Raw genomic sequence first — 24,293 nt, forward strand, 5'->3', positions numbered from 1 at the left:
AAATATTCAGTTTTGATATTAATGAGTTTTTTGGGTTCATTGAGAACATAGTTGTTGTTCAATAATAAAATTAATCCTCAAAAATACAACTTGCCTAATAATTCTGCACTCCCTGTACTGTGAAAACACAACACAAAAAAATTCCAAACTATTATAGAAAAATAGATTATAATGTAATAAATTGACCCCAATATGACAAAAATCCAATCATTAGAACCGGAGTTCTGAATTTTTAAAGTGAAAAATAGCACCCAAAAGATTAAGGGGGTCATTTTGACCCTGGCGGTAAAATCCGCCAGGGCCAACGACCGCGGGAGCACCGCCAACAGGCTGGCGGTGCTCCCTTGGGCATTCTGACCGCGGCGGTACAGCCGCGGTCAGAAACGGAAAACCGGCGGTGTACCGCCGGTTCTCCGCTGCCATGGGGAATCCTCCATGGCGGCGCAGCTTGCTGCGCCACCATGGGGATTCCGACCCCCATACCGCCATCCTGTTCCTGGCGGTTTTGGCCGCCAGGCAGAGGATGGCGGTATGGGGTGTCGTGGGGCCCCCTTAACAGGGCCCCACCAAGATTTTCAGTGTCTGCCATGCAGACACTGAAAATCACGACGGGTGCTACTGCACCCGTTGCACCCCTTCCACTCCGCCAGCTCTATTCGGTGCCGGCATCCTCATGGAAGGGTGTTTCCCGCTGGGCTGGCGGGCGGCCTTCTGGCGGTCGCCCGCCAGCCCAGCGGGAAACCCAGAATAACCGCGGCGGTCTTTTGACCGCGCAGCGGTATTCTGCCGGCGGGACTTTGGCGGGCGGCCTCCGCCGCCCGCCAAAGTCAGAATGACCCCCTAAATTGCCAAGGTAGATGTCTAGTTGCACGAGACCGGAACAAGTTCGAAAGATAGGGCAGACCGCGGTGGAAGGCAGTTCAGATAGACAGAATGGATTGGGCCCAGTCTCCTCTTACCTTTGCACTTAGAAGAAATTTTGTGAAAAAATGTCTAGAGAATGAAAGTTTAGTGGTGCAAGGTCTGTCCGAGGAGAAGATGTAGTCCGGGAGCCACTGGACAAAATCAAGATTTCTGTGTTCTGACTTAGACCTCATTATAAGTTTGGCAGTCCCCCCACAGGACCACCAAACTCACAGGGAGGATGCCACTGCCATGGTGTTGATGTTCCCCTTGAGCGTATTACAAAGTTCCCACAGTGCTGACCGGCAGGAGCATTACAATCTGCGTTCAACAGTGTTAGGATATTGGCCTCCCTTAAGAGGCCAATATCCTAACATGCCATGGGCAGTGCAGGGGCCCCCCTGTTGCCCCCGGCACTGCCATTCTGCCAGCCTTTTCATGGCAGGCTCCCCACCATGAAATGCCTGGCAGAAAGAGGGGCTGTAATCAGCCAGGCGGTGCTGAGTTCAGCATTGCCATGGCTGGTTACAAGCCCGACCGTTGTCACCCCATCAGGATCTAAAGATCCTGATGGGGACAGCGTTCTTTAGGTGGGTCTGCCCACCAATCTTGTAATGTGGTGGTTGGACCTCTATAGCCATAGCGGTCTGACCGCCATTGCGGGGCTGGCTGTCCTAGGACCGCCACACACGTAATGAGGCCATTAGTCTCTTTTTTTTTTTTTTTTAGAAGTCAAAAATCTCCAGCAGGACAAAGCTGCAGGCTTTAGCAGATGAGGCTCCATGGGGCCAGGTACCCCTTTTGCAACAAGCCGCTGAACAGGATTTGCTGCTGCAGAGAAGAACATAGTGGGAACTACTGTGAAGTCAGGCCGACTGATGATACATCTTAAGTGACTCAGCAAACGTGTAGGTGCTGGCCTCCTCAAGGTTCTCGGGGCACTTCTTGGCAGGACATTTCCTAAGTCCTAAGTTTTGGAGTTTGGCTATCTGGGCACCTTTAGCCCCACTCCAAGGGTCCAGGACTTGAGAGGCACCACTTGGAAGGTCAGGACTCACCCAGGCTGAGTCCAGGTGTGGATTCAAAATGGGTGGAACATTTTCTGTCTCTGAGGCTCTGTTTAGGAGGCCAGCCAATTAGCCCTTGGAGTCACTCTGAAAGCCCTGGGTTCAAGCAGAAAAGCAGGACTAAAGCAGTAAGGCAGTCATCTGATGTCACTGGGCAGGCTATAGGCAGCAGGGCCATCCTCTATAGTACACAGCAGACCACATGCAACAGGGCAGTCCTCTGTAGGTCGAGAAATGAACTGAAGAATTTGCAGGCTAATGTGAACTTCTCTGTGTGAAGGCTGAGGCAGCTGCTTTTAAGTGGAAGTGGGCTGTGCACAGCTCCTGCCCCTATCCTTCCAGGATGGCCTATACTGCCAAGACCCAGGACTCCTATGTGTGGCTGCCTGGGGCTAAAACACAAAGACCAACTGCCAGCTTCACCTAGTCATGTGACCCAGAAACAGGCTGTAGGCACCAAGTGGTTAGGAGAGGAAAATGCCAAAACGTGGCTATTCCAAAATTGTGATTTAAAATCCGACTTTACTGTTGAAGAGGATTTTAAATTACAACTGACCCCTGGTTTATGGTGGTAATTCATTAGATATTAAGGGCATGCATGGTGTGATGGGGCCCATCTGGCATAAAGCTGGTGGTAAGAGGGTGCCAAGGTTTTGATGGGAATTTTCAATACATTTGAAGACCGGAGCAAGTGCACATATCTAACATGTATGCTAGTGTACATGCTTCGCTCTCTGTCTCTCTGAAACCCACAACACGTAGCATAGCCAACAGTCCCAGAAAACTACCCTGCTGCTTGAGGTCTGCCTTGCTGCTTGAAGGATAGGGGACCATCTCCTTGATCCCAGGACTACTTGAGTGACTACAAGGGTCAGATGGCTGACTTGTTCTGAGCTACAGGGACACAACTAGCTCCAGAGGTCTTCCTGCAACTCCCCAGCTGACCTGTGGCAGCTGGACCTGCTTGTACCTGCAACTGGACCTCCCTGAGCTCTGCTTTCCCCTGCTAGAATGAATCTCTAATTCCCAAGAGGTGCCTCCCCAGGTCCTGGACCCTTGGCTGGCCTCAGAATGCACTCCTCTGCAAAGGAAAGAGAGCAGTTCCGAAGTTTTTTAGCTCCTCACGATGGGTGAATTATTGCCATGATCTTGACACCCACAACCACCACCACCAACACGAAGGTCCTGTGAACTTTACTCTTCGCGCTACAGCTACCTCCAGCAACGACCGGCAACACGAGAGCTACAAGAGCAGCACCAGATTTCAAGATAACTCTGAAAATAACCACCAATATGGGTGTCTAAGGAGCGAAAGTATGGTGACTAAGAGGTCCTACAAATAGATATGTCAACACTAGGAAAGTGTAAGATATGTTTAGCTAATTATTTTGCTAACTCCTACTTCCCAGATTAGGTAACTGCAGAAACATCTGATATTTTCATAATGAGTCCTAGGCCTTCTGCTGCATCTTAGCATTTCTTTACAGAAGGAGTATGGCATTCTATAAAGATGTTTTATTTTAAAATCACTTCATAACCTGTATGAACGGTAGACAGAAAACATTGACAGTAATTCTTGAGCAAATAGCAGCACATTGCAGTTCAGAAAACATATAATAAGTGGATAGACAGCAGGAGAAAATATGCAGTACATAACTTTCAAGTGTTGCTTATCTAATGACTTCAGGTTTGGGCTTGTGTCACTTTTCTGGTCATGCACGAGCCATAGGAGGTAGTCTTTAGCCCTCCCCAAATGTGACAATTGTTTCTCTGAGGGTGGAATTTTTGGGAGCATTTTCTGCTTTCACAAACCTTTTCTGCCATCATATATTGGGCCATGCCTGCGAACCATCTCTTCCAACCAGAACTTAATGCATTTCCTCCGGTCTTGCTACATCCCAATTATTGATCATTAAACCTCTAGAGCTGAATATTTACCTTCAGTTGGCTATGTGTACATCTTTTGGAATATCCTGTATAATGAATTAGGGTGTTCATGACACTTCCAGCATCTGTGTTTCTGTAGTTTTGATCAGTGTCTGAGCGCTCCATGCCGCGTGAAAGAACGTACCTTCCACAAATCTGCAATTCACGTATGTCCCATCTAATACCAGGTACTTCTTATGTAGTCTTCAGTTGGATGAGTGTGTGGCCCACTGGAACGGCAACTTCTCGGGTTGTTTTAGAGCCATCTCAATATCCAGAAGCTGCTCGCACATATTTCTAAGGGTGAGTAGGGAGTCCGGATTATTGTTTATGAAAGTCATATATGGCCGGTTTTGTCGCTTTGGTCAACCTTTAAGTTAAAATCCTATTCTCTATTGAGCTAGCCTTGGGTATCTGTGAAGGTGTCAGCTCGAATTCCTCTTGTAGCTGTGCAAATAATTGTATTCCCTCCATCCCAGCTAATTCACTCCACCCCCCCCCCTTCCCCCACCACCCTTTGGAGAGAACTATGAAATCCCACCCTTGATGGGACACCCCTTCCCTCAGTGATGTGCCACGGTTAGGGAGATTCACTCTGTCAATCCAGCCTAGTGGCGATGTGGTCCTTTTTCACACCCCAGTCACATTTACAGTGACTATAGGTAGTATGGGTTTCTCTCTTCATTCTATAAGCTTAGTGAAGCTATCCACTCCTGCCACAGGATTGATACCCAAGGAGAGGAGTGGTAGACATAATGTCCTCATTATTAAAATGCCTGAGCACCCATGTAAAGTAGACTTCATAATGAGTGACTAGGCCAGTGATTGTAGAGTTAATTTTCCTGGAAAGAAATGTTGAGTTGCTAAGGTTTAACTTTTGCTGTACGATCTGATCACATACTGCATGGTGCAATTTGCCTATTGTGTAAAAGAATGAGATGTAGGTTGTTAAACACCTCTAAGTTTATTACCAATACACTGTCATTCTTGGGTGGCTATATAAATGTAAGAAAAATAAACAGATCTTTAAAAAAGTATAGCGAAGCTATTACTTCTCATCCATTGCAAGTCTATCAAGTCTGATCAATGGGTTTTTCTGTTAAAATCATTTAACACCTGTAGTTGAGACGCCCATACATAGTGCCTAATGTTTGATAGCCCTGTACATCCAGTGTATACAGATCTCTATTGGGCACATAGAGCAATGCAAGGTTGGTCTTCATCATAGAGCAGGAACTGTATATCCCTCTGTTTTCCCAAAGAAAATATCCAGAATTGTGTATGGGGTGTTGTCCTTGCAAAGAGTGTTGATTTTAGAAACTGTTTTCTCTTGGGTTGTGGCCAACAAGATGGCCGACCGGTCGTACTAACCGAGTGCGCCCGGACCCGGCTACAGAATCTGTCAGAATCCTGCCACCCGAGGCCCCCTGTTCCTGGCAGTCTCGGAAAAAGGGGCTGAGGAGCTGAACCACTAAGGCAGAGGATGAGCACCTAACCTTAACATGGCAGCCCTGATCACTGGTGCGCACCAGTTGAGTGGCATCTAAGGAGGTGGGCCCGGGCCTCCGGCTGCAGCAGGGGACAGCTGCCCCCCCCCCCCTGACTCAGAGGGGCCTGACGGTGAGAACCCATGCTGTGGTGGCTGCCCGGTTGCTCTCTCCACTCTATCCCTTCCTCCTCTTGGCTCACGCTGGGCCCGCTGGTCATCGCCCCGGTTTGGAGGCCCCTGTGCGATGGGGGCCAGGGAGTCGCAGTGGGAAGCCAGTGACTCTGCAAGTAACGCCCATGAGCGAGTGGGGGACGTCTGAACCTGCCTGGTCTGCGATTTAGGCTGCGCCGACCAGAGCACTTCCGTATTGGGCTGAAGAAGAGCGCTGAGGGGCCCTGCTGGCAAGACTGGAGCCGGGCTGATAAATCTTTCTGTCTGCCCCCTATCTCCTCTATCTGTGCCTACAAAACTACAGCTCTGACAAGGGGCACCCCGCTGGGGGCCAGACTACTTGTACAGACTGAACTTGTAGTGCTTCCTGGGGGCACGACGGTCGCCAACCCCACCTGGAAGGTTTGGTGCCACGAGGCTCTGGAAATGGGAGGAAGTGTGGCGCACAGAAGAATCTTGCATACCACCTGCTGCCCAGAACACGATCGCCAGATGCCTAGAGGGCTTAGCAGAGGCTGGCACAGTGGGCTCGTGCAATATGGGAAAGGACAGAACAACCAAAGGTACGCAGCAGACAAGGACGGACCAGTTCACTGCCCAGAGTTCGGGGGGGGTAATCACAGAGAGAGTCTAATGGACCTACGGAGAAGGTGTGTGAACCCACATGGGCCTAGATCCTGACAGCCATTGAGGCCTCTGGATAGGCAGTGCAGGCACAGATTGCCGCTATTGCAGTGGATGTTAACTTGTTGAGAGCTGATCTGAGGGTGGTGGCGGAGCGCTCGGTGGCCACTGAACAGCAGGTGAATGGCATGCAGATGGACATGGATGCCCAGAAGGCCACAGTAGCTGCCCTTGAGGCTAAAGCTCGCAGGATGGAGGTGAGGGCTGACGACGCAGAGGGGAGGTCACGGCGATGCAACCTACGAGTTGTGGGATTCCCGGAGGGGGCAGAGAGGACGGCCCGGAGACCTTCCTGGAGGACTGGATCAGGAAGACGATGCCCACCACCCCCCTGTTGTATGTGTTTGCAGTGGAGCGAGCGCATAGGGCCCTGGCCGCCCTCTGCCACCGTGTGCTTCCCTAGAGCGATCATTGCCAATATTCTCAATTACAGAGACTGCAACACTATCCTGCAGGAAGTACCCGAACACGGCAGCCCCTCATACAAGAATCACACTATACGCTTCTTTCCAGACTACTTGAGGGCAGTCCAGCTCCAAAGACAAACCTATGGAGGTGTTAAACAAAAGTTAAAAGAAATGGGGTGTTGTGCTATTATGCTGTAATACCCAGCCAAACTGAAGATCCTACATGCAGGCCGCTTGCACTTTTTTTCCAAACACCAGAAGCAGCTTGGGACTGGCTGGAACTTTGAGAGGGCGAGAGACCCCCGTGGAAAACGCTCCAGAGATGGCCGGGGACTCACAGGCCACTGCACGCAGGAAAAACAGATGTCACCGCACCAGCCGAAGCAATGGGGTGATAGTGTGCCAAGATGGCACTCTGAGTCTGGAGCAGAGTAGACGGGAGCAAAAGGAGGCTAGACTACTGGTAGAGTCTTTCGGTGACATCCTCACGCACTGAGTCGTTAAGGGGTGAGGAGGATCCAATCCCAGACTTGGACAATGCCCGCACGTTGTGGCGACCCAAGCCTGAAGCCCATGCGCAACAGACAATGTGGGAACAGGGGCTGAAAGCCGAAGTGGGCGTCACAGCCTCCTCTTATACCTTGCTGCTCGCTCCCTCCACCCCCCTCTTGAAACCGCTACTGTAGCCCAGGCCCACTGCTGTGCTTGAAGAACGTTGACTCTTTCCCTTCCACTTTTTTCCCCCTACCACCTCCCTTTTTCTTCTGTCCACTCCTGCCTGCGCTGGGGAACGATGGGGCTTCGAAGTGGCAATAACGAACAGGGATGGGGCGCTAAGACAGGCTAACCTCTCTACTTTAGCTGGGACTGTCCTATCCTTACCTCCTACTCCCTTTATAACTGTCTATGAGGCTGCTACTTACATTTTTTCTTAGATCTTCACTGTATTGGTATAGGTTTGACAATTGGGAACAGTGTGTGCGCTCAAACTGGATGGTTTCGGGAGGGGTGGTGGAGAACTGCTTGCGCGCCAACCCACGACGTCTAGAGCTGCTCCTCGCTATCGAATGGGGTTGCATCGAGGTTGCTCCCCCACCCCACTACCAAGAACCCCTGGAAGGGATACCAGGACTCGAATACAGTTTGGGTAGACACTAGTTGTTCGGAAGTGTTTACCGGGGGAGGGATGTGGGTGTTTTGATGGAGGCATTTGTTGGTTTTGGAGTTACACTTTATAAAATTGGTGTTCTGTGTTCATTGTAGCAGCAGACAATGTAACAGGGTGCGGAGAGAGAGTTGTACTACCATACGTGTGCCTGGCCGGTGAATGAGGGTGGGCTTGGGTGGGGACATCATTGGGGAGGAGTGCTGCGATTGCTGACCGGGGTAGACCGAGATGAGTGAACTAATGCTTATCATCACATGGAACGTGAGGGGGTTGAACTCCTTTGTGAAGCGCTACAGAACACTCACATACCTCAGACAAATAGGTGCACACATTGTCCTCCAGCAGGAGACGCACTTGATGGACACTGAAGCACAAAAACTACAGAAAAAGTGGAGGGGACAGTTCTATTCATCTACATATTTGTCCTAAACTAGGGGTTGTCGATATGGGTAGCCCCAGGGGTACTATTTAAATTAAAGGGACTAACTGCAGACGTGGCGGGCTGCTGTGTACTCCTACACAGGAACTTTGATGGGCGTGGACTCTGCATCCTAAACATATATGCCCCCAACTCTGGCGATGCCGAGTTCTTTAAAAATCAGAAGCAAGAACTACCTACACCGGGATGCCCATTACTTGGGCAAGGGATTTTAAGTGTGTCCTAGACGGTGCTTTAGACAGATGCCCACTGAAATGGGGCACTAAGCCCCACGTGACTGGCAAACTCCAGGAGGTCATGACTAGCCTGCAATTTGTCGATTATATGGAGGGTTCTGCACCCCATGTCTAAAACGTACTACTGCTACACACCCGCCCATGGGGCACACAGCAAGTTGGATAGATTTCTGTTAGCAAATGACGGCACCCTAGATGTCTGTCGGGTGGCCTACCAGGTCCGATTTCTATCGGACCACGCCCCCCTGGTGCTGGAGTGTGAGACTCATGCACCCAGGCCAGTGAATCCACTGTGGTGAATGCAAGCCTGAGCTACTTAGAGACCCAGAATGTAGGGGGGACCTACAGACAGCACTGAATGGATATTTCAGGGAGAACCTGACTGCAACCCAGACGCGAGGAGTAGAATGGGAGGCATTAAAGGTCGTCATACGAGGAGCCTTGGTAAATCCTACGGAATTGGGAAGAAACTGGAGCAAGAGCTCACATAGCAGGAGGTTATCCTGACTACACTCCAAAGCAGAGAAAGCAACAGTCCTGCGGACGAAGCAAGCCGACAACAGGTGCATAGGAGAATAGGGGTCATTTGGAATAGCCGGGATAGCTATGTGCACCAGGACTATAGACGTCAATTGCATTGAGAGGGAAAACACTCGGGACGTATGCTAGCTTGGTTACTCAAGCGCAAGAGACCCCCACCAATAATCCTGTCACTCCGTGGGCCGATTGGGAACTGTTGTTAGGACAAACACAGGTCAATTTACTCCTGCGGGTCCACCTGAAGAGCATATACACCTCGCCTAGGTGCAAGGATAGTCACCAGATGGGCTAGTATCTGGATGGCCTCCGGCTCTCCAGATTAGCAGAATCAGACTGAGGAGATGGAAGGGAACATCATGTTGGAGGAGCTGCAGGAAGCGCGGAATAGCACCGGGGCCCGATGGCCTACCGGTTGAGTTTTACCGTACATACGCTGCATCTGTACTTCCTAGACTACTGGAAACTCTCTGTGAGGCCAACACATATGAGGGAAGCCTTGATAGTCATGCTACCGAAACCGGGTAAATGCCCTGCCGACCTCAGCTCCTATAGGCCACTGTCCATGCTCAATGTAGATGTAAAATTACTTGCTAAGGTACCAGCAATGCACTTAAGCCATGTGGTTACCCATCTGGTGCACGAGGATCAGTGCGGATTTATGCCATGGGAGGGGAAGTCATATGAACCTGCGGAGGCTATTGCATGTGATGCATGAAACATGGGACTCTGTTGCTCTTGCTGCACTGGTTGCCTTGGACATTGGAAAGGCATTTGATACCCTGTCTTGGGACTATGTGTGGGAGGTATTGAGTCGAATGGCCATTGGACAGAGCTTCCTGTTATGGGTGCACCTACTGTACGCGATACTGTGGGCAAGGGTATGCACCGGGCAAAAGTGTCTGATACATTTGACATCGAATGTGGCCTGAGACAGAGTTGTCCACTATTGCCAGTTCTGTTCACACTAGCGATTGAGCACTGGCTGTGCAGCTCAGGGTGGGACTCCAGGAGTGGGGAATAAGGGTAGGGACCAGAACGCACATCATCTCACTATGTGCAGACGATGCTTTGGTGTATGTCACTGACCCGGAACAGTCGATCCCACTCCTATTGCATATGATGGATGACTTTGGAGAGATCTCTGGCCTCCGTGTTAACCGACAGAAGACATTGTTGTACCCCTTGGCGTTTCTAGTGACTGCTGAGGTATTGGAACTCCTACAGGTAGCCCTGACATGGAAGACGGCGGCATTTCAGTACTTGGGTATCCAGTGTTCCCCATACTCCAGAACTACAGTATGAGCTGAACATGGATAGGGTGAAGGATGGACTCCAGGCCTCTGTCTGATTTTGGACCACACTCCCACTATCAGTGATGGGCATGGTTGCACTGCGGTGACTGCCTCCAACATACCACTGCGGCGGCGACCCTCCATCCACCGGGTTATGAGCATGGCATTGTTCATACTGGCGGACGGTGGTGACCTGGCGCTGCTAACACCAGCACTGCCCTGCCAGTAGAACGCCGCCAGCCATATTTTGAGCAGAAATACGGCCTTGCTGCGTTCTGCTGGCAGGGCTCTGCTGGCGGTAGCAGTGCCCCTTCCCGTTCCCTGCCAGAGGACCTCCTCTCCGGACAAGGTAAGTGGGGCATCTGACAGGGGAGTGGGGTGAGAGGGTGGGGCGTGTTGTGTGTGTGTGTGTGTGAGTGCATGTGTGAATGCGTCTCTGTGTTGTGTTGTATGCCTGTGAGTGAATGCATTTAAGAATAGTGAAGTGAGTACGTGTCTGCATGTCAGTGTGTGTAAGAATGTGTGTGAGTAAGTCTGGACAAATGCGTATGTGAATGCATGTATGCCAGTAAATGAGTGAATACATGTATGCCAGTGTACATAATTGGGTGTATGCATGGTGCTTGTATGTGGGGAGGGGGGGTGTAGGGTGAGGGGTGCTGTGACTGTAGTGGTGGTGGGGGAAGTGGAGTGATGGGTGCACGTTTATGAGGGGTGAGAGGGTGAATGAGTGTATCTGGGGGATTGGGGGAGCCGCCTACCTTTGATAGGGAAGGAATTCCCTGTCACTGGTAGGGCCTACTGCCATGGTTTTTGTGGCATTGCTAACGCCACGGAAACCATGGCGATAGGATGGCTCATAATGACGCTGGCGGTACTCTGAGGGCTGCCAGGTCGGAGGTTGACATCTCTGGCCTTGCGGCTCAAACTGCCATGTCGGTATGAGTGGAGAAGTGGCGGGTTGCCTGCAGCTAACCCACGACTCTCATTATGTGGCAGTATGTAGCGCCAGCTTTTTGGCTGTAATACCGCCACATTAACCCTGGCGATCAAAAGACCGCCAGGGTTAAAATGAGGGCCTATGTATTGAGGTCAGACCTGAAGTAGGTTTGTGTGCATGGAGGGATCATGAAAAAAGGTTCCAGCCACTGTTCTTTTTGTGAGTAATTGAGGCTTTGCACATTTTCAAAAAAATATCAATGTGTGTAGTTGTAGACATTATATCAAAGCTATGAAGCATTGGTTTCAAACTATGGTTATTTGTTAATGTTCCGGATAATGAATATTTCCTTTATAACATCAATTGTGTTGAAATTTGTGACTATTATTTTTCTTCAGGTTGCTCATCCTCCCGGTTACCCTTTGTTTACTATGCTCTCCCGACTTGCAATCAGCCTTTTTCCATTTGGATCCATAGCATACCGGGTTAATTTTCTCTGTGGCCTCTTTGGAGCCATAGCTGCTTCTCTACTATTTTATACAACATTCAGGTAAGGCTGTTGATGATATCTAATGAAAATTTACAAGAAATGTTTGCACGTCTTGCTCATAAGGGTATATGTTTAAACAAATAATAATTCATATTGATCAATAGCACTTTGCATTGTGTTCTTAACTATTTGTCCTGCAAGTTTTTTTTTGTCTGACTAATTTGGAGTACCCTATAAGAAGGATCATCTAACATCCTTGGAATTTGCCTTTTGGACAGGGGCAGCTGTAGTTTTCTGAGCATGTGCCAAATATGTTTTTTGTAGTTGTCAGATATGTTTTCAGCCATAAAATGCGTTTGTTTGTGTAGAGCACAGCCCGGGATCTTTTAGCTCATTCACATACTTGGACTGTTTATAGTCTCATCTTTTACTGTGTAGTGTGAAATAATTGTTCTATATGTGATTGTATGTTATGTAATGAACTTATGAAGCAGCTGTCACGTGTTTCCAACAAATTAGTCATGCAGTTTAGGACCCTGGGGCATCTAAAGTATGTTTTGGACCCTAGCTCAGCCAGTACCCAGGAAAACCTAGCCAACCTGTACACTTCTGAAAACTAGACACATAGGGGTACCCAGGATGAGCTGACTTGTGTGGGTCTCACCACATTTTTTGACCCATAATCCCTTGTAAACCTCAAATTTTAACTAAAAAAACACATTTCCCTCATATTGCCAAGATGGAAAGTTCTGGAATCTGTGGTTAGCCACAAACTTCCTTCTACCTGGTATTCCCCCAATTCTTCCAAAAAAGAGTGTACCTCACTTGAGTGGATGGGCCTAGTGTCCGTGACAGAAACTGAGCATGCCAAAGTCATTGGAGTCCCCTGGCGAGGACTTCCGTTCACCTTGGTTTGAGCCGTTCCTGTAGTGGGCACTAGACCCAGCCACACAAATGGGGCAATATTTGTATCAGCACAAGAGGGGGTAATGCTGAGTGATAGGAATTGTGTGGATTCCGGAACTTTCCATCACAGAAATAGAAGGTAAATGTGTGATTTCCATCAGTTTGAGGTTTGTAGAGCATTATGGGTAAGAAAACCTTGTGCGATCCACACAAGGCACACCACCCCAGACTCCCTTTAGTGTCTAGTTTTAAAAAATGTATCTGGTTCATAGGTTTGTGTAGGTGGCGTCACAGCACAGCCTACCCCTAGTGCTTATTTGCCAACATAGGGATTTAGGGCCTTTTGTGTCCTTTTCTCTCAGGCTGTCCACACAAGCGGGATACCGTTCTTATTGGGAGATGTATTGGAACTCATGGTGGTAGGAAGCCTGTGGCTTCATGCATATTCCATGTCTTTTTGTCTCAGAAATGTGATGCAGATGTCTGTTTCATTCCAAAGTTTGATGTTTGCAACAGCTTCTGGGTTATATTACCTGGTGAGAACCATTCAAGTCATGCACCCTAGGACTCTCTTGGTTGTCTAGTTTCTAAAAATGTGCAGTTTTGCCTGGGTGCCAGCTGAGCTAAGGTCCAAAATCCACAGCTACCCATAATGAGAAAAAAAGGAGTTATTAGTAAGAGCCATCTTACCACGGCCGCTATATATATCTGGTACTAATAATTTTTTTAAGTTAATCTACAGCTTACACTGGGTGGTTTAGCACCTCCAGAAATTATGGCTTCAAAGCACAACTACTTATCTAAGTATCTGAATATTGAAACTAAGGCTTATCTAGGTAAGGCATAAAGCCACATCAAGGCACCAACCGCTTCATGGTCCATTCACAAGCCGTTTACACACCACACATAAGACTTTAATAGTGCCAGCCATGTCCCCAGTCCAACTGATCAGTGCACTCACATCAACATACCGCCGCCATGCAAGGGCCTATCACATTCATACGCCACAGGATGTTATCAGTTTGACTACATTTCATCACCTGCCAAGTAAACTCCTCCTTTTTTCTGAACATTACCAAACGCATGCCTAGTGAACTTTTACTAATGGCTCCCATGACAGCCACATGAGGCTCAGGAAGACATGTCTTTCTTGAGCTTTTAGCATACTCACTGTGCCATTCCAACTCTTTCCAGTTTGTAGATGCAAGTTGGGGATGTCAGAGTATGCCCCTGAAGTGTCATTCCTCGAACTGAGTGAGCATAGCTACCTTTAAAACTAAGACAAACTTGCTGGGGAATTTTCAGAAGTTCCCTAAAGAGAACGTCCCAAACATTGAAGAATGGGATCTTTTGACACAGGGTAGGCTGTGAGGACGTGGTATATGTCCTATCCACAGTTATGTGCAGTGCCGTGACTGCAATGCACTTATATAGCAAACATCTACTAAGTTCTGACGGATGGTGAACATGACAAGCAGGTTAAACATTCGCCCATACTATCAGTGCTCTTGGTGTGCAAAATCCAACTCCTTCTGGTTTGTGGATGAATGTTGAGGGTGTCAAAGTACTCCTTCTGAGGCCTATTCCTCGAGCAAGCATATCTGCCATTGAAACTAAGGCAACATACTAGGGAATACTGCCTAAGGTCCCTAAAGTAATAAGCCAAACAAATATTCTGTGGCACTCATTCAGCAATACTTCTACGTTTGCTTTGACAGTGTGACAAGTCAATTACTAATGTACATCATACCCAATGTTATTGAAAAAGGGTACAGGGCACAATATCTTGTACCAGTTTTACAACTCGCATTTTATGGCTAAAGAACCTGGTCGTTGTTATCCACGCTGCCCATGTACTTGTTGTAATCAAGTATACAGGGGGGGGCTTTGTAATGAAATACGTATTTTTGACCACAGATTTTGTGTTGCACCACTTTGCATCTGGATTAGTTGTTCAATGTTCACCAATTGCAGATTATATTTTGTATTCAGTTTAGCTGCCTATTGACTTTATCATAGCGTTAGACATTGCAGTTGAGACCTTGCCAAATGCAGCTGTGTTTTTCCACATGGTAAACTGTGCTTGTTTTTCGTATTCTTTCTCACCGAACCGTTCTTCGCTTTGCAATTATGCTATAATATGATCTCATATGTTTGCTGTGTACATTGCAGTTATGCATAATTTTGGGTATAGTTTCCTTTTATTGCTGTGACTATTTTTAAACGTGTGCTTCCGACCTACTAATCTCCTTTTTAGGAACCTCGTGGTGAAATAATAATAATAATAATAAATGTCTTCTTTGAACTGAGAAGTGCATTTCAGAGATTTGTCAGCTCAGTCATTAGTGAAAGCAAAACAGGCATGTGAACTTTGGCCATCTGACATCAAACCGTGACGTAGGAAGTGCTCACATCATGAATTGTAGTGAGCAAGTACACATCACACCTATCTGAGAAATTGACTGTGAGAAGGTTGTTGGAACGCAATGCAGTGCTCTCTTTTTTTTTCTGGAGCTTCTTACAAACAAGCTCCCACGGGAATCCTTTGCGTTGACCATGAACTATACCATAGCCAAGGTGTCAGCTTTGTACAGCTCACTGAGCAGCTCTACTCCTGTATAGAAATTGTCCACATAAAGGTTATAAACTTTGTGAAGGAGTGGCTGGATAAGATAAGCTTCCATAATATCTTTCCAAAGACTCATAGAATGGGAGGGCAACATACAGGGTTTAGAGTGGAGTCCTTCCCTGTATGCACTCTCAAGCTGTATATCTAGCCAGTAGAACTCTCACACCACATGTACCGCTTGATGCCATAACAAGATCTTTTGCTCTCAATATACTGCCTGAACAGAAGCTGCAGTTTGTACAGGATCAAGAACTCATCAATTACTATATTCTTTCCATGAGTGTAAATCTCTGGATAGCTGGCGGACATATGTTCCATGACAGACTGAATTTTGAACAACCTGTCGTGGTGTGAATGGTCCCGGGGCAATGCAGCAGAATAGTCACTGAAATGAAGCATGAGCTGCAATAGCAGAAAACAATCTCTGCTTTTGTATGGTGCGAAGATGGGGTTACCCAAACAGTGGGATTAGTTCATTAGGACTGCAAGGTTGGTGTGCGCACTAACTCCATTTTGAGTGTAAGGCTCTAAAATATCTTCAGTTCCTCAAGCGAAGTGGAAGTCAATTGGTGTGTCTCAGAACTAGGGGTAGAGTGCCTCCATGCTGCCTCAAACGTTGTTTGGCACGCAGATTTGTTCACTGCCCAGTTTGCTCAAGGACGTCAACATCCAAAAAGAGATGGACGTGGTCATTGTGCAAAAAGTTGGCTGTATTGACTTTACATCCAGCGTCATCAGTGAAAGGCGGACTTTGAGGCTGAACTAAATTGGGGGCTGCCAAGATAGCACTCAGCCTGTGCTTGCCGCTACACATGTCTGCTCTCTGGATTGGTCTAACCTGCTATTGTTTTCCACTGCACAGACTAGACTTACTAAAGGAGAGCACGTCTGTCACCATCATGTCCCTCAGAATCGCTGGAAGTTGAGTTGTCGGATGGAACTCTGTCGACTGAAAAATAACTTCCAGATTCTACTTCATTTTCCTCTGCCTCAGATGATGTCTCTGTATCTGCTGTCTCAGTTTCTGATCCTGCCTCAAAGCTGTCTTCCATAACCCGAATTAGGGGGTGAGCAGCAGTCATCCACCAAGATGTAATCTCTGCTACTGGCTTAAACCGTCCTTCTAAAAAACTATCCTATATAGAAGACAGCTGTGCTGTTCTGAAACAGTTGATGGGTGTTTGCGTGAGTGATGTGAACTGTAAATAACGATTGTCACATTACTTTGTGTTTCCTAAATCAGAAGGTTCTCCAAAGACAGTAAAAAAAAGACACAGTATTGTTTCTCCTTGCCACATACCAATCATCACAGCCTTTTCATTTGTTTTAAAGGCCTGGTAACAGCTGGCTTTACCAATTCACTCAGCTACCCACATATAATACAGATCTGTTCTTCGCAGCAGGCACATTAACCCTCTGTGTTACATTATGGCAATTCAAAACTGACACTAGACAAAACTACGATCTCTCTCTCTCTCTCTCTCTCTCTCTCTAGGAGAAATAGAATCACAAGAGTTATCTTGACATTTTTATTGTGGCCTAAAAGGTTGGGGGGGGTTAGGTGCCAGGGGGGGGTGGGTGGGTGGGTGTGTGTGTGTGTGTGTGTGTGTGTGTGTGTGTGTGTGTGTTTTACTTGGATATTATAGTTGGATTCTGAATTTACTCTTACAAAACCTTAGAAATTCAGCAGTTATAGTTATTTCAATTACTCGTGCCCTAAGGTAACTATAACTCGTGCCCCTACCATGCACAATTTTTTATGAATAATTTTACAACAGATGCTAGAGTGTTATGATCAGTGATGTTATAAAAGATGTCATGAGTGCTGTAATATGTTGGGCAATTAGCAGTACATGGCGAGGGTGTTAGTTATAGTTATCTTAGGGCATGAGTTATGGTTACGTGAAACAACTCTAACTGGTGAATTTCTTAGGTTTTGTACAAGTAAATTTAGAACCTAACTATAATGTCCCTGTAACCTTTGGATTTTTAAGTTAATTTCTATGTTTAAAAAAAAAAAATCTATTTCCTAACTATAACGTCCCTGTAAATTTGGGATTTTACAGTGAATTTTTATGTTTTGTTTTAACGGAAAGTAATTTTCATTTCTATACGTTAATCCAACCACTGCCGCACACAGCCTCTGGCTGTGTGCAGCAGCGATTGGCCACAGAGATTGAGAGAGCAATTTAGGCTTTGATGCATGATTACCTTGGAATGAGATATTTCCGGACAAGTTGAAAAGAAAAATGTTTTTTTCAAATAAAGAGTGAGATCACCTTTCAGTACGTAACCTAAATATTTCTAGTTGAAAATAATCTAAAGCAGGAAATGACCACAGACTCACCTAGACTAGAACCCTTAACCTTTAGCGTGCATTTCTGAGACCTTAACTACTAGGCCAAAGGTGACTCCTAAGTGTGCAGTGTCCAGACTTAGCTATGACATTCAACCCACAGATTTTGAGGGGGGAAAAGACTTCAGTGTTCCATCACTAGGAATGTTCAACAGTGAAAACACTAGGAAATAAACAGACAGACTGCCAAGTGATACTTGGATTTGAACCTTCAGCCAACTCAGTGACAGAGCAAGACCTTGACTATTAGGGCAGAAGTGACTCTGTTCTGTTCTGCATCCATACATAAATGTAACATTCAGACCAAACATCTTGCTGGTCTGACTCTGAAGTCATTGTATGGCGAGACCATTACAATGACAATCTCTCTCTCTCTCTCTTCCATCCCAGTATGGGATGGAAGAGAGAGAGAGTGACAGGACAGCGGAGGAAGCCTCAAGTCCCCTTCGGTCTAGCCGTCTCCCCACGTCCTGTGGGAGCCGTCATTGCTTCCTTGCAGGAGAAATGTTTTCATCAGTTTCCCTGCACACAAGTATGGTGCAAATTTCACCTTCTGCAAGTGAGAGGTGTTTGTACCTATAATGGCCCTGCACTTGACCTGTGACCTGCCTCTAGTTACCTATGACCTATTATGATAGTCACAGCTTAAAGGTGATATCACAGAGGCCACCCGCTTTGTGCACTTTTTTTCTGTACTACAACCCTCCAGGAATTCTTTCTCACCTCGCTGCCACAGCTGCCTGCAGTCTGCTGTTCAAAAGACAAAGGGAAGGAGGTCTTTTGTTGATTGCTGTGTGCATCCTGCCCTCCTCCGCCCTACCTGCCTGAAGACCGAGCCTTGAAGGCAGCAGAAAGATAAAAAGAAGATTCGAAGAAGCAAGGTAAAGAGGTTTGAGAAAATAGAGTATTTGCGTAGGGTCACACAGTTCATGAAACAGGGAAGCTAAGATTGATTCCTGGTTTTACTGTGTCCACCAAGCAGTTCAGTTGCTCATCGGCTATCTGTTTCTTAATTTGACAGCCAATGTTTTGTAGAAAGCTTTATTTTGAGTAGTTTAAACTAGCGTGAACCTCGCCCCAGAACATAAGAGCACTTAGTAACAGACAGAGACTATGCAACCTAAAATCAAATTGAGCACACATTTTGCGTTGTGTTATGTTGTCATTTATAGGGTCTGCTCTGCTGCGCTGTTGGCTGTTCACCTTTTGTGTTGTTCTTTATTCTTTTTTTTGGATAGTTAAAACTATCATATTTCACCAGCATTCAGTTATCTGGATTTAGATGATGTGATAAGTTTGTTTAAAAACAACACATTGTGTTGTGCAATAGCTCCTCCTCAGAATAACTCACGTTTTAGTTGCATGTTTTGAAGACAACAGAAGTCGTTTCCCTTACTTTTTGCTATTTTTGTGTGAATATTGCTGTGTTTAGTGAGAGGTGAAGACAAGATCTACACTACAGCCGGTGTGGGAGCAAAACCTTTTATTCCGATTCTGGCTCCTCCTCCGCTCAATGTAGTGTGATCTTAGGAGAGTTGTGTTATCTAACTTAGCTACATGCATTGCTAAACATTTTAGAAAGTGGCCACTAAGAGGAACATATAAAGCTTTCTAAATATTTACATCCCTCCAGCCCCTTCCCCCAATTTAACCTGTTAATAAGATAATATCACCTATGCCGGCCATGGGTTAAGGTGATGCATCATTCACAAGCCTCCTGCTGTTTGATGATCAGGTCCACGTTTGGCTATAGTTTGACTTCACTGGTCTTAGAATCATCTGTCTCACTTCGGGGTGGAGGTGTGAGAGGGAGGGGGTATGGGTCTCTCCCTGGTTCCACTAATGTATGTACATACCAGAAGACATTTATTCATTTTATTTTTGTGATTTTTTTTTATATGGAATGGACATGGCCATAAGGCATTTATGTGCTGTACATGAGAACAGTTATTAGACAGTCACACCAAGTATTTTTACAGATACTGTCTAGGAAGAACCACACCCTCTTTTTTGTTATCTAATGAAAGCTTGCACTAATGCTCAGCATGATGCACTTCATCTGTCTTTAATCTTGTATCTTTAATCTTGTCTTGATGTTGCCCTTGTTTTGCGCAAATCATAGCCTGGCACTGAAGTGGCAAACCTTCTATGCTCTGAGGTAGGCTTGCACAGGCTGGAATTGCCTGTTCCAGATTTCACAAGCAGGCCAGTCCAGCTTGGTTAATTGCAACCTCAGAGCAATGGTATCACCCAATCCCCCACAACACCTACACCTTCCGGGGCCTTTGCCCCTCTTTAACTACTTGTACAATTTGATGTAATACCCCTAAAACTGGACATATTCAGACCATTTGTTATGTACCCATAGGCAGTGGAGAATGTTGTAGTGCTGTGAGGGGTGCCCCTCTAATCTACACAATCCCACTTTTTTTGTCCATGCATCAGGGTTGCGAACACTCTGTAGGCTGTATCAATTCTGCATTCAATGTTCTGTACTTAAACTGTGTTTTCGTACACAGATAATATTATGTATCACAAATAAAGATAAACACATCAACATCACAAGTAGTGAACCAGATGCTGTGCTGCTGGCAAGACTTGAAGGCTGGGATGAAGGTGCCCCAGTTAGCAGTGAAGGGCACATGGCTGGATGAGGCACCTCCTAATAACGCGCAGGGCATGATAGATGCGCATAGAGCAGGATAGGGGCTCAGGGGCAAGGATGGAGATGCCTAGGGCAGAATGGGCATGCCACATGCTGTTGCAAGGAGTACAGAGCAGGAACACAGGCCAGATGTGAAGTGCACATGGCAGTGTGGAGGAGCAAGAGACAACTATGAAGAGCTGCAGGCGGAGCCTCTTTCCCCTTGCCCAAAACACAAATGTTATCTTGTTAAATGAAACAGGTACTCATAAAAGACTACGTTTGTGCTATATAAAACTGCAGAATAATGCAGTGGGATTGTGATGGAACCAACCTCTCCCACTAATGTTCGTCTGGATTAGAAATTCAGAGATTGCAACCTTAGATCATTATTAGTCATGAAATGTTGCACATGGACATTAATTGCTCTATATGGCTGGTTCCTTTCCTACCAAAAAAACCTCTTAAAAGTTGTTGTTTTTTGCCCCCATTACTTACCTTTGGCTACATTGATACTCTTATTTTCTTCCTTTTCATAGGTGAGTGCATGTCTACGCATGCAGGTTTCACTTCATCTCCAAGTTTATGCTATATGGAGCAAGTACTGATTGCCTTCTTGATTTGTTTTCTTCTGCTCTGCGTGCATTTGGTTGTGGCACTTTTTTTTGTGTGGGTGTCTATTGTTTGTATGTCCTTTTTAGAGACTCCTGTGCCACTCTATTATTTTATTTTTAGTTTTGTCGTCTTGCGCCTGCCACTCCTTATCTTGTTTGCTTCCAGATTTTTCAAAACTTCACTTTCCAGTAAGCCATTTTTTTATGTCCGGTCTTGTCCAAGCCGCATAACAAAACAACAACACAGTTTATTAAATTGGCAGCAAGGGTGTACTTGTTTATGGCTCGTCTTCACTTTAGTCGTGCGTGTAATGCTGACCTCCTTCCCAATTTGAGAAAGCAAATGTAAGTTATATGTTTTAAATTGGACCAATTAGTGATATTGGCACCTGCCTAAATCTATATGTATGCTTAATATTAGTAGTTCATAGGTTCTATCCCTCAAAAACACGCCTTACCATACTCGTACCATTATATACTACACAATAACAGGCCATGGCATAACACAAAATCCAATAGCAGACCATAACATACAATATTATATAATAAATCATAACATACTGCGCCATACTATACAATAATAGGCAATACCATACAATGATAATCCATACCATTATATACCATAAAATACAATGACTGGCCATACCATACAATAACAGATCATACCATAGTATAAAATGCTAAACCATATAATATAATATCATACCATGCCATACTATACTGTGCAGTGACAGGCCCTATCACATTTTACTATCCAATCAAGTCACTCTCACCTCTGCCCACCCCTGAAAACTCAAGCCACTCTCACTTGCCTTTACCTTTAACCATCCCTGAACACCAAGTTCACTGTCACGTCTCTGTACCTATACCCACCCCTGAACCCCTCAATTCACTCTCACCTCTCCATACCTCTACTCATCCGTTATCCTTCACGTCATCCGTACCTTCCTTTTACCTCTACAGACCCCAAGCCATCACATCATCCTTACCTTCCATTAACCTTCCTTTACCTCTACCTACCCAAAACCATCAAATCATCCTTACCTTCCATTAACTCTCCCACCTCTAATTCATAAATTCAATGTAAAAAATAACAACATGAAAAGTATGTTAAGGGTAAGAAAAAAAAACCTTACCTTTGGCATGGAAAAGGCTGTTTCCCCTCAGCAGGTCACAGATGTTTAGAGGGCACTATCAATTGCTTTATATTCTTTGGTATGTTTGGCAAGACCTATCACATCTTTGACAGTTTGCCCCAGCCCTCCACCAACACCGTATACTTTAGGTCTCACCTGAGACAGCACAGCAGCTGTTGCCTGCGAAACACTTTCTTTGCCTAGGGGGCAGAACCATTTATTGGCCTCATTGTCCCTCTCCATTCCCTTGTTTCGTTGGTCAGCAAGAGCCCGCTTTACCTCCTCTTTGTCCATACCATGGAGCATGGCCAATGTACTGTTTCTCAATGTCTTCTTTATCCTGCTCCCTCTACAAAAAAAAAATTCTTTACGGCAAAGCTGGTCAACAAATAACATTTTCTCTCTTCCTGCTGCCGGATCTCCCTCCTCGCACTTCCCAAAAGTTACAGGTTTACATATATGTGATATTTACTCAGAGTAAACTTGATGTGCATTTTTCAGCGCACAAGACACAAATCACCAGCCTCAGTGCAGCACACACTGTTCTAGAAAGAGATGATGAAATACATGAGGCCATAAAGTACCACAGCCACAAATGAAAAGTCATTTGGTTGCATCTAAAATGCACTATTCCATAAAACATGGGAAATTGGGTCTCACAATGCCACAGTGTATCACTCAATGTCTTCCATTCTACCAGATCTGGGGCATCTTCAGTCAAGCTTCTCCTAACAATCAAAACATGTATCTCTAAATTCTGTAACCTGCGGGCAAATATTGTCCTCAAAGAACAAGGGCACCAATAATCCTCCCCCTCACATTACAAAAAGGGCATGTTTTTCTCTGAGCTTCTTAACATAAATGCAAACACATCAACCATACATAGGCTTCAAGAAAGCGATGTCTATGCCAGAGCTACCAAATCAGATCACTCCTTTTTTTTGGTAGCAATAACTATTCCCCAAAGATGACTTCACTGTTAATACACATCTCTCCAAATGACACTTGTCCATAAATCATCAAATAGTCTTAAGTAAAGCCATCACGCCTTATATCATTTTTTCAATTAATTGCTCAATATTTTGGCTCACATAGTCCTAGCACGAGGCATATTTGCTAATTGTGAACGGTTTATGTAACATGCTGTTTGTTTTTGTGAGCCTTCCACATAACACAGTTTTTGTGCTTTGGTGCATACCACATACTACTCATTTCTGACCTTCCACCCACTGTATTCATTTGTAAGCTTCACACAGAAAGACTATATATATGGTGTTCATCACTAGCACCTCATATCTAAGCTTTGCCCACACACCTCATTCTGCATATCTCACTATATTCATCTTCCAGAAGCATCTCGTGTGTGTCTCACACAGCAGGCTTTTTTAAATTGATAAGCATCTCTCATCTACACAAACACTGTATCTAATTTTTGTGAGCATCCCACAAGAGGCTTATTCTTATTGCAAATTTCTCTCTTAGGACTTTTTATATTTGTGTGCAGGATAACACGGTTTGAGTGCACTGTACACTTGTATCATCCTTCTGCAATAACTCTTCCCATAGATTAGACAACAAAAGTTTTTGTATTGTTTTTTATTCTGTGCAATGCATTAATTGTTTCCCCACCCTCCAGCCAGAGGAATGCAGGCGATTAAACTTCCAGTATTTGAAAGGGGCTTTCAAAAGGGATCAGACTGACTTAAATAGTCAGTCTCTCTCCCTCTCCCGCTCTCTCTCCTGCTCTTTCTCTCACCCTCACACACTCTCTCTCTCTCTCTCTCTCTCTCTCTCTCTCTCTCTCTTTCTCCCCCCCCCCCTTCTTGGATGTTGGTCCTGGTTCTGTGTTAAACTATTCTCAATTACCCTTGAAGCGGTGTAGATTTTTAAGCCTGATAATGGTTTGGCCCAAAATGCAGGGTACTGCTATTGAAGAAAAGGTCTCAAGTCCCTCATTTTCATTTCTATGTACTTGTACCACAATTTTAATAATTGAGCAGGACCATCTTTGCACCCCCTTGAATAACCAGAGCCTCTTTCCAACTCCAAGTCCCGACTTACCTTTGGCTCACCTGAACTCTTACCTGGTGGTAAGTCTCCAGAGTCCCTGAGCGGAGGCAAACACAGCTCCTCCAGCCACTAGAATGCAGTTTTCAGTCAGACAGCAACTTGCAGCCGGTGAGTGGATCAAGATAATCACAAAAGAGAGCAGCTGCTACTACTGCTTCTAATAAGTAAGTGTACTATTGGGTTGTT

General features: G+C 45.8%; 1 protein-coding gene across 3 annotated transcripts in view; it reads left to right on the forward strand.

Annotated features, from left to right (window-relative positions):
• The window catches only part of TMEM260 (transmembrane protein 260), a 413,639-nt gene that overhangs the window by 67,872 nt on the left and 321,474 nt on the right, over window positions 1–24,293 (forward strand). For all 3 annotated transcript variants that reach the window (XM_069207434.1, XM_069207432.1, XM_069207433.1), the window contains one exon: window positions 11,661–11,812. In XM_069207434.1, coding sequence (XP_069063535.1) covers window positions 11,694–11,812 — 119 coding nt within the window. In that variant the 5' untranslated portion in view covers window positions 11,661–11,693. The remainder of the gene's footprint in view (window positions 1–11,660; window positions 11,813–24,293) is intronic.

The sequence above is a fragment of the Pleurodeles waltl genome, chromosome 9, assembly GCF_031143425.1.
Source record: "Pleurodeles waltl isolate 20211129_DDA chromosome 9, aPleWal1.hap1.20221129, whole genome shotgun sequence".
In the NCBI taxonomy this organism is placed as follows: Eukaryota; Metazoa; Chordata; class Amphibia; order Caudata; family Salamandridae; genus Pleurodeles; species Pleurodeles waltl.